This window comes from Uranotaenia lowii, chromosome 3, assembly GCF_029784155.1.
Source record: "Uranotaenia lowii strain MFRU-FL chromosome 3, ASM2978415v1, whole genome shotgun sequence".
NCBI classification, from domain to species: Eukaryota; Metazoa; Arthropoda; class Insecta; order Diptera; family Culicidae; genus Uranotaenia; species Uranotaenia lowii.
In genome coordinates this window covers 211991821-212006493 of record NC_073693.1, presented here as the reverse complement: position 1 = coordinate 212006493, position 14673 = coordinate 211991821, and the positions used below count along the sequence as shown (strand labels likewise).

The 14673-nt window shown below is 37.7% G+C and overlaps 2 protein-coding genes across 2 annotated transcripts in view; both read right to left on the bottom strand.

Annotated features, from left to right (window-relative positions):
- The window catches only part of LOC129755080 (protein couch potato), a 692881-nt gene extending 684603 nt beyond the window's left edge, over positions 1-8278 (bottom strand). The window contains exon 1 of the mRNA XM_055751418.1: positions 7470-8278. The gene's annotated coding sequence lies outside the window, so the exon portion shown is untranslated. The remainder of the gene's footprint in view (positions 1-7469) is intronic.
- A 2856-nt stretch (positions 8279-11134) lies between these two features.
- On the bottom strand, positions 11135-13807 carry LOC129753062 (uncharacterized). Its single transcript, XM_055748859.1, has 3 exons — positions 13681-13807; positions 12206-13614; positions 11135-11287 (listed from the first exon to the last, which is right to left on the bottom strand). The coding sequence occupies exons 1-3, from the start codon at positions 13805-13807 to the stop codon at positions 11135-11137; spliced, it is 1689 nt and encodes a 562-aa protein (XP_055604834.1).
- Between the last annotated feature and the right edge of the window lie 866 nt (positions 13808-14673).

Here is a 14673-nt window from a genome sequence, read left to right as displayed (position 1 = left end):
AAATTAGCTTTTTGTATTGAAAATTACAAGTTTTGACTGAACATTTTTATTCATAACTTTTACATTCACTGCACAGTAGACTGGTCCATTACAAAAAAAAACCTTATATTCCACGTGGCACCCCCTAGGTTGGTGCATTTAGGTGAAAAAATGACTTTGTGAAAGTTTCAGGTCATTTGGCAGAAGCACGAGCTGGCACAAAGGACTTGAAATTTGTATGGAGATTTTCGGCGAAATGTATGAAAAGTCGACATGCTTTAACTCTATGTGTTCTAAAATATGTTTCTAGTACGCTAGAAAGCTCAAAATTTCAAAAATTGTAGTTCAAACAATGACAAACAAGTTCGTAGAAGATTGTGACGCGATATGAGTTGGCTGTGAGGAGTTATCCCCAATTGAATGTGTGATTTTTTTCGCATTTCTTTGACATATCGTGAACGGTGTATGGGCTAATAATCATACTAACTTGATACCATCGTCACACAAAACAATGCAGCAATACATAGTTTTTCAATCCTTTCATTCAAGTTTTTGCAAAGATATTTATTATAAAATAAGCTACAACTTTGCCGAGGACACAAACTTTCTATTTGTTATTCTCAGTGTTCGGCATCGCTAACTGAAAAAATAGCGCCGCTAATTAGATCGCTAACTCATTCAAAGTAGCGAACGCTAATAAAATACGCTAAATGTACCGAAAAAGTTATCGTTTTAAGCTTAAAGCGCTAATCGCTAATCGCTAACTGTTAAACAACGTAAAGGCCGGAACAAATATCAAATTCTTCTTTTGCCACGCTCCCCCCTTGATTTTTTCTACTCCTTAAGGGGGGAAAATAATGTTTAAAGTATTTAATTTAAAATTAGATAAATTGATCGAATTTTCATACAATTATATGAGCAAAACAAAAACTGTCTAAGATGGGCATTTCAACAACCCTCGGTGTTCTACTACTTAAAACGAATTTCAAACAACTACAAAAGCAAAAGAACATAAAGGGGAACATGAGACATATCTGTTTTTTTATTTAAATATTAGATAAAAATTTGCTCAATTTATCGGTTTTGTGCAAAGTTGATAGTATGCAACTTCGTTGCAAACAATCTTTTGTGCAATTCATTTCTATTTGTTGTTTTTGCAATATTTCACATTCTCATCACTTAAAATCTTTAATTTGTTCTCCCCTTTTCCAAACTTGCAGGAGCATTGTCAAACGTAAACATATATACAATTTCTATTTGATCTGAAAACCAATGCTACAATGGTAATATTATCTTATTTTTATATGAACTGATCTGTAAAATCTCTTAAACTGTGAAAGTAAATATCTCAACCATTTGAAAACAAATGTCGATGAAAGAATTTTAAAAATAGTTTTATATTGTTTAGCACCTTTTATTGTTATCTTCTTCTGTTGCGAAAAAAAAGTGCTAGAAGATAGAAAAATGACACCAAATACATCTTATCTCTAACTCGAGTAAACAATCCTCCAACTTATCCAATTAAGCAATCAGACTGAAGCACAATGTCACCTTAACCTGATTAATGACAAAAAGTTTATTATGTCACTTATTATTCGGGAGATTGATACAAATATATGGGAGTTAGCGGTCTTCAATTAGCGCAACCAAAAAATAGCGAAACTTTTTAATTCGCTAGATCAATCAAAACTTAGCGACAAAATTAAACCGCTAACGAAAAGTTAGCGGACTAACTAGCGAATAGCGGATTAGCGCTTTTGTGCCGAACACTGGTTATTCTCATTGTGTGACAATGCGAAAGTTAGTACTAATAATCCACCTATAAACCGTTTACGATATATCGATGAAATGCGAACAAAATCACACATTCAATTCACATTCACATTCACATTCACATTCACATTCAATCCCATACAAATTTGGGCCTGTTTACTGCACAGTGGTGCAGAACATCAATCTAGCTGTACGAAATTAATAGCGCCCAGCGATGAAGAGTAGACTGAGTCGATTTGGGGACATTTTTGAATTTCTCAAACCCTGGGGTCAGAAAAGCTTCGTCTTGGTCCAAAACTCATCCATGATTTTTTGTAGAATTTTTAAGTAACGTTTACATGAGTAAATTTGAACTTTTAGGTTTGTATGGGAAAATTGAATATTTTGTACAGAAAAATCAACATCATTTTTGTTTCTTCTGTGGATCCAAGCCAGGTGATGGTTTTTGTGCCAATTTATAAAATTCCTGAAGAAAATTTTCCGCAGAACAACTTTGTAGAAGACCATAACCTAGTATCTTATTAGAAAAAAAAAAGTTATTAGCTGTTTAATAGGGGTATGTCTTTTCGCATAGATCTATATATATAAAAAGCAATTTCTGTGGGTTTGTTTGTTTGTTTGTTTGTTTGTTTGTCCTCTATAGACTCAGCCATTGTAACAGCTAGCGAGCTAAAATTTGGCATGGATGCTCATTAGGATCAGGAATGATGAAAAATGTTTTCAGAATTTCGGTTGACCCCTTCTAAAGGGGGTCATCCGTACAAGACAAATATTGTTTGCGTGTTATTGACGTTATTTTTCGTCGGATCATGGTGTAAATTTGCACATGGTGGTTATGAAAGATAAGAAATCGATTTCAGGTATCGAATTTAGTGTAAGGGGTTGGCAAAAGAGGTCGTCCATATTAACTTTTCAATATTTTTGTGATATTGATGTTATTATTCATCGGATAGAGAATGAAATTTGCGCTCGGATATTTTAGTTACATGCAATTGATTGCCGGTTTCAAATTTTGTGTAAGGGACCAGCCAAGGGGGCGTCCATATTAACTGTTGCTATTTTTGCTATATTGACGTTATTCCCAAGCAACCAAAAGTCACATATTTACTTGAATAAATGCATTTAAAGTTACATGTTGGCTGACAAAGAGAATCAACTGCCCAATTCCCTTTAGTGAACTTTATGTACTCATTAATGAACTTGAAAGTTGCAAAAGTGATTAATATGTACGTTGTATATGACTTGTTCTGCCCAATTCCCATTAGTGAACTGTATGTACTCATTAACGAACTTGAAAGCTGCAAAAGTGATCTATACGTACGTTATACGGGACTTAAGTCACATAAAAGGCACAAAAGTGCTCAATATGGGATTTGGTAAGTCACATAAAGGGCAAAAAAGTGCTCAAACGGGATTTGATAAGTCACAAAAAGTGCATTGATGTGCTTTCAAAATCAAATCACCTCTTCGAGTTTTAGTTTCAGTTAGAACAACATCTAGGCGTGGTCTCGTGGTAGCGTGTTCGATTCTCACCACGAAGATCGGGGTTCGATCCCCAAGCCGGGCAAGTTTTTTTTCAATAAGTAATTTTGTACTTGAGTGACCATTCTGATGCGATATATGTAGGAAATGTAGGAAAGAAGCAATTAAGCAATTTGTCGAGTTTGAAATCCAGCGCGTGGCATCATGGCGGCACCGGTACAGAACACAGTAAATAATCACGAGAAGGTGATATGAACCGAAGCCAACGGTTCAGTTGAGATAGAGAGAAATTTTTTTGCTCCTTTTGTGATTTTTTGGAAGCTGAATTGAGAGGCCGCTGGAAGCTGAATAGAAGATCATGAAGACTTGTTTTGGAACATGAAAGTATCAATAAGAACTTAAATTTATAGCTGCATAGAACGTACTTCATTTCAATTATGGGGCTGAGTAAGCGTTTTTGTACCTGTTTCATGGGACTTTTGGTTGCTTGGGATTATACATCGGATTCAGATGAAAATTGATACACGAGAGTTTCGAATGACAAGCAATCGATTTCAGGTATCGAATTCTGTGTAAGATGTCAGCAAAAGGGGTCGTCCATATTAACTTTTCAATACTTTTGAGATATTGACGTAATTGTTCATCGGATTGAGAAGAAAGTTTGCTCTCGGATATTTTAAGGGACATCCAGCTCAAGGGGTCGTCCATATTGACAGTTCGCTGTTTTTGCGATATTGACGTTATTATACATCGGATTCAGATGAAAATTGGTACACGAGAATTTTTAATGCCGTTTCACTGTTTTTTTTTTTGCGATATTGCACACGGGAGTTTTGAGGGAAGGACAATAGATTTCAGAAACCAAATTTCGTAAAAGTTGCCACCAATCTGCAATGATCGAGTCGAAATTTATATACGGGGGTTTGGACAGTCAATTGATTTCTGATTTAAATATTTATATCAAATAACAAAAAGGCGGTCTTCCATATTAACTGTTAGATTTGTTTCAGCAACAATGATATGAGTTTGTATCGCATCAAGACGAATATTCATATACGGGTTTTTTTGGCACGGTTAATTTTCTTCTGATTTCAAATTTAGTAGCAAACGACAGAAAAAGTGATCGAACATATAACGTGTTCCACATTTTTGCAATGATTGCTTAACAATGCATTCGGAAATGCCTGACAATTGACACTCATTCAAACTGTTCATGACATATTCTAAATTGGAAGCGAAACGAAGTTCGTATGCGATCAGCTAGTACATAATAAATTCAATTGACATCACTGCAGGATACCTAGTGAGGTATTGCATGACTACTTTTCATGCAATACTTCGCGAGGCTCAAGCAGTGATGTAAACTGAATTTATTGTTTATCAATGTGAAAAGCCATACCGCTATTAAACAGCTAATAACTTTTTTTCTTTATAAGATACCAAGTTACGGTCTTCGACAAAGTTGTTCAGCGGGAAATTTTCTTTAGGAATTTATAAATTGACACAAAAACTATAAGCAGGCTCGATTTTACAGAAGAAACAAAAATGATGTTGATTTTTCTGTACAAAATATTACATTTTCCCATACAAACCCTAAAAGTTTACTCATGTAAACGTTACTTAAAAACTCCACAAAAAATCATGGATGAGTTTTGGACCAAGACGAAGCTTTTCAGACCCCAGGGTTTGAGAAATTCAAAAATGACCCCAAATCGACTCAGTCTAATGAAGAGATAGACATTTGATGTCTTATTAGCAACATTGTTCAGTTTTACATGGAGCATACTCTAGTATCAAAGTTTTTGCCAAAGGGACCACCGATAGCGAGATAAAAATACTAACTTTTTTGTTCTTCAAATTAGGGCTTTGGTGTCTTCGACAAAATTGTTTAATCGATCAAAATCCGTAAGTTTGTTGAATATGTCAAAGTCCTATCACATCACCCTCAGGAGTTAGCCCTAATTTGAAGTTAGCATTTTTATCTCGTTATCGGTGGACCCCTTGGCAAAAAATTTGATACTAGAATATGCTCCATGTAGAACTGAACAATGTTGCTCAAGACCAATCCACCCCCTTTTCTTTGAAAATTAATTCTTCATCGAAATGGCATTAATCATAAAATTTAAAAAAAAAATAGAATTGATTAAGCAATCAAACTATATGTCAAATAAGAGAATAACAAGCACCTGGGCGAGTTGGCACCCCTCATTTCTATGAAAATACGTATTTTCTCAAATAAAACTTCATGAGAAACTCATCGATACGGACCACAGCCGTATCTCTTTTTCATTAGAAAGGTAACTGTTCATCAAATACTCGGAAATTTATTTAAAAAAAAAATCAACAGCTAAGTCCATAGGATTCTCATCAGGCGAACTTCTCCGTTATTCTGAAAACATCCCTCAAAAAGCTTCCGCTTTAATAATTGAAGTCAAAAATGAAGCTCACGATAATATCGCAAAAAACCTCACAATTTTAATGCATCCCTTTTCCGACCTCTGATCCAATATTCGAATCATGAAATCATCTCGCATTTCTAAAAATTCTCGTGTGCAAATTTTCATCTCTATCCAATGTATAAGAGAGTCAGTATCGTAAAAACAGTGAACGAACAGGTTATATGGACAACCCCTTTTGCTGACTCCTTACATAAAATTTGATAGCTGGAACCGATTGCCCGTCCTTAAAAACTTCCAAGTGCAAATTTAAATCTCAACCCTGTGAATATTAACGTCATTATTTCAAAAACACACCGGAGTGATCATCTGAAACATTATGTTTAAAAAAAGTTAAAATTTTGATTTGCTTCGATTCTATGCTTACGTTAGTAAACACCGTGTAGGGGAGATAAGGGCATAACGAGCACCCGGGGCATAGCAAGCACTTCTCTTTGCTACCAAAGTATGCATTCTTTTGAATAAATTTTCATGAGGAATAGTTTCGTACTTCCAACAGTATTAATCTTTCACCAAAAAAGAAATCTCTTTATCATTTTTACAGAAATATTTAAACAAAAATATCTAGGTTCTCAAGTGACGATAATATTATAATTTTCAAGCACCAGGAAATAATCTTTAAAGATATTAGAATCATCTTGATCTATAATGTACGTACTGCAACATGATATAAAGATTGTTCCTCAATTTTCACCATCATTTTTTTTTTCACTTCAATCAATTTTAAAATGCGTTTTAATTCTCTGAAAAATGTTCACAAACCACTTGTTTTCATGTGTAGATAAACTTCGAAAACAATATTTTTTCCATTTTTTTCCGAATTCCAGAATTAATTTATTTTAACAGTAAATATATTGTGTTGTTTTTGAGTCGTTTTGATCCAATATTTTGGAACATCATTAGCCTACACTGGGGCGTTTAACAACATGATATCAAAGGTTGCTTTTAAAGGCGTTTGTAAAAAATCTAATATTTTCATAGTTTTTACAATAAAAAGTAATATTATTGACAGAACATGAGTAGAAGATAGAAATACGAAGCACATGTTGCAATTTATTCGGGTGTTCAGCTTAAGTATTCCGCATACTCGGTCATTTCCCTAAGCAGGTGCATATTCCCCCCAAATACCCTACTGGTTTTAAAAATATGAATCAATCTTACTCCGGATTACGGTACTAGGTATGACTATTGAATGTAGATATAATTAACATTTAGCCAGGAAGTTTTTATGCAATGGTATCTTCAACCGTTATCAAAAACTAGCGCCGATTTGGTCTAGCGGATTGGCTGGCGCGAGTCTGGTTTTGATAGGCCGGACGTCTGGGTTCGATTCCCGGTATCGGCAAGAAAACTTTTGGGTTCGAATCCCATAAGTAGCCGACATGTAAGATGTGTTTCCTCTTATAACTGATTGACTCGTTCTTCCAAATATACCTTACATCAACACAATCATTCACTCCATAACAGTTTATACACTATGTAATCTAAAGAATGCACGTGAACACATACTTAGGCAGAAACTGCGATGAATCCGTGCACCCATGGTTGATATGTTTTGTGGGAGAAAATGTTCCGTTTAATGAATTTGTCATTAAAAAAATAATTATTTCAAGACTTCGAATGATTTTTTTTTTTCAAATCGTCTGTTTTGATTCACATTTCGGTGTTTTGTTTGAAATTTAAAAAAAAAACTCCAACGTTTATATTGTCTATTTCTAGAAGAGTAACGACAAAATATACCACTGAATATTTATCAATGTTATAAAATGCAATACTTACCAACTCTGTCTTTGCTTTCCAGCCCAATAATACCAAACAGTCAAACAAACAGTGGCGCGCTTGTTGTTTCTTACTTTGTTTGGCGATTTCCGCTTCTATTTATGTTCTCTTTTGATGATTCGGTCTTTGACGTCGTTATATAAATGTCAAATTTCAATGATTCCTATTATATAAGCTTTCTGTTGAATTTTAAAATTCAACTTGTATTCCTTAAACTATTTTCAAAAGTTGATATGTTTACATCGATTAACACAGATATGATAGCCTAGGATAAACCTAGTGATATGTATGATGATAATGTTTGCTTCACAATTTTCACGATAGTCGCATAATCCCGAAGGACGTCTTCCTGACAATTATCTTATAGTGAAAAGTTCTATATTTTTGAACAAGATAGTCGGTTCAAATGGCCGAAAAAAAATTTACAGTTTCGGAAACTCCTGCAATTTAATCCACAAATCCACCCTCAATTTCTGCACCCGCACTGAAAGTTCGTTCCCCTATTTTTTTCTCTCCCCGATCAGCTCCAGAAACACTTTCCAAATAGGTAGTTTTACCTCACCATGACGAAATCGAAAACTTCCCGGACAACTTGAATGTTCTTCTTTAGACAACGTTTTTCCCCTAGCTTAGCCTAATGATATGTTTCGATAGTACCGATTATTGTTTACTTATTTACGATCTAATGATATGTATCAGATTTTTCCGGGAAAAACTATTTAAAAACTCGGAAAACTTCCAGTCCACTGCCGTGTACACAAGTAGGTAATGTCCCCGCGAAGGATATGTGAAGTTTTGAGACGAATACAACCGAACGATTGTTTGTGGTAAATTTGGTGATAAAATGGAAGGACCGAAATGCGCAGACTCCTTGCCTATGCTTTCGTTCGCTACCTGTCAATATGATTTTGACTAAGGAAAATGGGGGATTGTATTCAGGATAACAAGTGTTCAGGATAATGGTACAGCGTTGGAAAGCACCGAACGAGGGGTGTTTTTTTATCAAACTAAAATGGAAAAGGCAGTACGTTCTATTTTTGAAAATAAAATTAACCACTTTGGTGTCTTCTTTAGATCTAGAACTTACTTTGGTCCTAAAATGCCGAAAATTAGATAAAAAACTCATTTCGTTCGCATCGATTTAAAAAATTTAAACATTTTTTCTTCCTTCATCCTACCATACCACTTTTTGCCATAAAAAGTAATTTTTAATAAAAATTTCAATGATTTAAACACTAGAAAGACCGACAAATAAAGTACATATACCTATTCGGGCCATGACCAGTCAAAATGACTGGTAAAAGGAAACTCTTTTATAACACAATATTTGAACTTTTTTCTTCTGATATAGTTTGGTTACTTAATATAGACTGTTTATTAGGGTGGCCCAAAATTGTACTATGTCTGGGATTTTGGTGGCTCAAGCTTCAAATGATAGCGAAGGGTGTAAGAAACGATATTTTATATGGCGGCGACTCAGAAAAACGATGTTTAGAGGTCGCACTGGTTCGATTTTTGGAAAAAGGCAATTTTTTCGACATTTTGTCCTAATAACATTTTCAGATCTTGAAAAAGTATCAAACACGTGTCTGTAATATTTTTTAATTTTTTTTTATAATGTAAGTTTTAAACTAAAAACTTAATGGGGCTGTTTAGCACTCTCAATTTGTATGTATGATGTTTTGAATTACACAATACTATGAAATTTTGTAAAAAAAAAATTACAATTCACAAAAAAGTGTACTTTGGATTAGCATTTTCAGTCAACATTGAATTCAAAAGATGCGCAACGATACGATGTGCAACTTTGTAGAAGAAAGTGTATAGCTATAACTTGTCGTTAAAAAGTTATTCAAGTTTTTCTGAGTGAAAAAGTAACAAATTTCAAACTTTTGCTGAGAATTGCTCTATATTATGATGTGGATGAGTTTCGAGCAATCTAAACTTCTTATATAAAACTTTTTCATTATTTTATCGATCCTTCAATCAGCAGAAACAACCATGACTAGTTTCTAGATTTTTATTTTAAATTTATTTAGTGGTTGTAGCCATAATATATTCACCAAACCGTCACCCAAGTATGGGTAACACGACCTTCAATCAATTAAAAATCTAGAAACTTTGAATGGTTCTTACTGTTGATTTAAGGATCGATAAAAGGATGAAAAAAATTGATATCAGGAGTTTATTTGGTTCTTGGATTGCTCGAAACTCATCCACATCATAATATAAAGCAATTCTTAGCAAAAATTCTAAAATTGTGACTCTTTTGCACAGTGAAACTTGAATAACTTTGAAACGACAAGTCATAGCTATCATTCCATCCAAGTAGCTCGACTAGTGCGGATGTCATTTTTTCACGTCCGTTTAGAAGTAAATTTTTTTCTCGCAAAATCGAAATTTGGCCGAATTCACAAAGTTGGATTGTTTAGTTTTGCCACGAAAGGTGGTATTCCTGCAGTTTGCCACAGAGTGTGGTTTTTCCTGCTGGTACGGTTGTCAATTGCCGTACACCGCCAACGAACAGCCGGTGCGAGGGTACAGACGAAAATTTGGTCAGAAGTTGCGGATTTTACGCCATTGTCACCAACACCGCCAAGGCCATCATCATCATCATCAAAAGGGTGCTCTTTGTTCGCTCTGAACATACGGGTTTGCATACCGAGGAGGGCGTACCGAGGATTCTGGTTCTGATTGCCGTGATCGGGATACAGGGAGGACCCAGTGATTGATCGTTCTTTTCGCTAGACGTCACCACCTTCAACCAACGAAGGACGAGCACGTGGTAGAGCCGGTGCCGGAATTGAAGAAAAACACTCGTGAAACGCTTAAGTCTAAGAAAAAAAGCTGTGAGTTCTTTTTATTCTTTTTTATCTTTTTCTCCTCTATCTTTTTCCCTTTATTTGATTTCAACAGTTGTAAGCTTTGCTTATATTTTCCACACGGAAGGCATTCGTGTCCCCGTTGGAAAATATGAGCGAAGGCGGGGGGCTCCACCCGTTAACTATGGATGACGAAAGTGTCACCTACGAGGATGAGGAGTATTTGGAGGATTCGGCTGTTGCTGGTCCATCAAATACTTCCCATGCTCTGATGGAGGATAATCATGAATCACCCACAGTTAATAGTAGACTAACCCGGCTCCGTACCTACACAGATGGTACAACTTTCAATGGGCCTTGGGTGGTTTTCATCCGGCCCAAAACCGGTGGAAAACGACTCAATGTGATTCAGATAACTAAAGATCTGGCGAGGTGGACCTCCGTGACCAGCATAACTAAGGTGCGACCAGACAAGTTGCGCGTTGTTGTGGCTGACCGGAAAGCTGCCAATGAAATTGTTGTCAGCAATTTCTTCAAGCTTGAGTACCATGTTTTCATTCCGTCTCGAAACGTAGAGATCGAGGGTGTGATAACGGAAATGAGTCTGGAGGAAGAATACATTAAATCCAACGGCGTTGGTAAGTTTAAAGGCCTTGACTCGACTTCGGTCGAAATCTTGGACGTCCGTCAACTTAAAACTGCCAACGTAGTAAACGGAGTTAAAGGGTACTCGCCTTCAGGCTCATTTTTATATTTGTGTAAAAACATCAACGGATCACCTGTTGATCCTAATGATAGCTTAATAAAATAATGAGTTACAAACAAGTTAATAACTACCTTAGTCTACACAGTCCTCGATACCATTAAAATTTTTCTTCGGAACGTGACTCTTGAGACGTCGAAATCGAAGTACTCGGCGAAGCGGTTGAAAGTTCTAAAAATTCCTATAAGAGCGCTGTTGGCTCCGTAGTTGTTCAGCCGGATTGGAACATAGAGCTGCAGATTTTGGTTCCTTAGTCCTCGGGGTCGCACACTGAGGGGAATAGCTTCCAGCAACACGGAAGAGTCAATTCTCGACGCGAGAAGATCCGCTACGACTAAAACACGTGCAGCGTTTCGGCGGACATGAAGTGTGTCTAAACCAATAAGGCGGCAACGGCTTTCGTAACTGGGTAAACGAAACGGATCTAGCCAGTTCAAGTGTCTCAGGGCATACCGCATGAAGCGCCGCTGGATAGCCTCAATTCGTTCGGCTCCATTCTGGTAAAATGGGCACCAAACTGCTGATGCATATTCGAGAGTTGAACGAACGAGGCTGCAATACAAGCTTTTTAGGCAGTACACATCTTTAAACTCCTTTGTAACGCGAAATAAGAAGCCAAGACTTCTTGATGCTTTATCAACGATGTAATTCGTATGAGTCTTAAACTCCAGCCGATGGTCTAGGATCACGCCCAGATCGTTGATGTGGTCCACCCGGGCGATGGTTTCGTTACCAAGAGTGTACTCCGCGTGTAAAGAGTTCCGCTTGCGAGAAAATGAAATGACAGCACATTTACTCCGGTTCAGAGGCAGGCAGTTGGTGTCACACCAGTGAGCGAAGGTATTGAACTGCCTTTGCAAGAAATCGATGTCCTCTTGGCTATTGATGGTGTGGAAAAGTTTGAGGTCGTCAGCATACGCAAGTTTAGGTCCATCAAGGACAGTGAGTACATCGTTAAAATAGATGACAAAAATTATCGGTCCCAAGTGACTTCCCTGAGGCACGCCTGAACAAGCGGAGAATTGTCTTGAGAAAAAATTTCCTGTTTGAACTGATAATTTTCGTCCCGTTAAGTAGCTTCGAAACCAGTCCAGTAAAGATCCACAGAATCCTAAGCGTTCGAGTTTAACGATTGCAATATCGTGATTTACTTTATCGAAGGCAGCAGACAAATCAGTATAGATGGCGTCAGTTTGAGACTTCTTGGCAAAGCTATCTTGCACGAACGATGTGAAAGTCAGCAAATTTGTAGTCGTGGATCGTTTTGGCAAAAATCCGTGTTGATCGTTGGAAAAGTATTGCTTCGTGGACGAAAAAATTGGATCCAGAACAACCAATTCAAACAGTTTTGCTATCGAACAAAGAGCTGAAATTCCGCGGTAGTTATTTATATCTTTCTTATCTCCTTTTTTGTGAACAGGGAACATGTAAGCTTCTTTCCAAAGCGAGGGAAAGATTGCGAAGTTCAGCGAAGCTCGAAAAATGTGTCTAATGGGAGTCAGTAGGTGTGGCATGAAACGTTTCAAGAAGATGGCTGGTATCCCGTCCGGACCCGTAGAAGATGAATTTTTAAGCTTAGCTGTCGCTTTCAAAATGGCTGCGTCATCGAATGTGATACCGTTCAAGGAAGAATCTAGAGGTGAAATATTTCTTACAGCCATATCCAGTTGCTCTGAGGAAATGGACCCCGTTGTGAAAACGCTTGAAAACTTCTCAGCAAAAAGATTACGTATTGCAGGATCGGTGTTAGCTGAGTTGCCGTTCAAGAACATTTGAGACGGAAGTCCGGATTCTCTCCGCTGATTTTTGACGTACTTCCAGAAAGATTTCGGATTGGTTTTAAAATTGCGTTGTAGCCGGTGAAGATAGTTCTGGTAGCAACGCCTGCTGCTTTTTTTGTACGCTGTGTTTAGTTTGCGGTAATCTTCTTTTGTGCAGAGGGACTTGTGCTTGCTGTAGTATCGGAGAGCACGGTTTTTAGCCGTTTTCAATTGTCGCAGCTGGTTAGTGACCCAGGGAGCTCGAGGGTTGGAAGGTAAGCTGCGTTTCGGAACATGACGATCGATTATGTAGTTTAGTATGTTTGAGAAAGTCGCAGCGGCAGCATTGGGGTTAGAGAGATCGAGCTCGTTCTCCCATTCGATGGAACCTAAGACGCGAGAGATAGCTTCGTAATCGGCGTTTTTAAAGTCCTGGTAGAAGGAAGCAGTTTCCTCTAAGGGGGCGTTAATGTTAGTGACATCGAGTGAGACCACTAAAGCTGGATGATGAGAAACAACTTTGACGAGAGGAGCGGGAGCTAAATCAATTGTCGGATTCCTGAAGCCTTCGTTAATGAAGCAGAGGTCTAGCATACGGCCATTTTCGTTTTCGAAGCTGTTGATCTGGCGGAGAGTCGCGGTGCTCAAAGAGTCCAGGAAGATGTTGGAAGGAGCCGAGAAATAGGAGCGCATAGGATCTGGGAACAAAAAGGCACCGTGGGATGGGCACCATTTCAAGCCAGGCATGTTGAAATCACCGATAACAAGAATATCATCTACGGGAGAGCAAATTGAGCTAACTTTGTAGAGGCAGCGCGAGAAAGACTCAGCTACAACCAGATCACTAGATCACCATTTCGTGTTACCTTCGCGGGTACCGCCCTCCCTCACTACGTCTTGATTGGCGGAATGTTGAGACTTCCTGTGCGACTCTTTGTGCCTCGCCCAATGAGTTGTAAAAAGTGCATCAAAATAGGACATACCGAGTCCCATTGTTGCAATAAAGCACGAAGCTCTCGTTGCGGAGAGAATCATGAGGAAGGAACGTGCTCAGCAATAGAGCAGAAATGTATTTATTGCGGGGGCTCTCCTCATGATATCTCTGTGTGCGAGGCATTTAAGAGTCGCTGGGATAAGGAGAGGCGCTCTTTGAAAGAACGATCGCGCTTCTCCCCCGATTCAGCCTCAGATAAGTAACATTTTTTCAGTGCTGCCAGTTGACAATGGAGATACTGACACGACTGATGAAGATCATCCTATTGTTTTAGTTGCGAACTCTCGGAAACGTTCTAAACCAGCTCCGAAGAACCGCAGAATTCCAAAGAAAATTCCTACATTTAGCTCTTCAATCCATGATGGACAAAAGCCATCTTCTTCGGGGACAGAAAAATCAATTCCGCCAGGATTTCCCATTAATTTTGTTCCCCTAAATAAACCAAAAGCGGCGGAGACTTCGGAACCCCCAAAATCCAACACCGTTTGGGCTGAGCCATCAACTCAATCGGGAATTTTCAAGTTGAGCGACATCCTAAATGGACTATTATCGTTCTTCAACGTATCTGAATCGATAAGAGGCATCGTTTCCGCGTTGCTTCCTGTAGTAAAGACATTTTTAAAGCAATTGATGCAAACTTGGCCCCTTCTTTCAGTGTTTATCTCTCTCGATGGCTAATTTAAACCGAGAGGTCGGAGATATCACTGTTCTACAGTGGAATTGTCGTAGTATAATCCCTAAATTGGATCCGTTCAAATTTCTTCTTAATGAAACAAATTGCGATATTTTTGCGTTATCCGAAACTTGGCTTTCTTCTCAATCTAACATCTCTTTCCACGATTTTAATATCATCCGTCTGGATCGT

What these genes read in the sequence shown, in the direction of transcription:
- LOC129753062 (XM_055748859.1), bottom strand. Translation starts at nt 13,807, where the DNA reads ATGGGACTCGGTATGTCCTATTTTGATGCACTTTTTACAACTCATTGG. An exon ending in GGAGGGCGGTACCCGCGAAG is followed by an intron (nt 13,615 to 13,680) that starts GTAACACGAAAT and finishes GCCTCTACAAAG; the next exon opens with TTAGCTCAATTTGCTCTCCC. An exon ending in TGTCTGCTGCCTTCGATAAA is followed by an intron (nt 11,288 to 12,205) that starts GTAAATCACGAT and finishes CAAAATCTGCAG; the next exon opens with CTCTATGTTCCAATCCGGCT.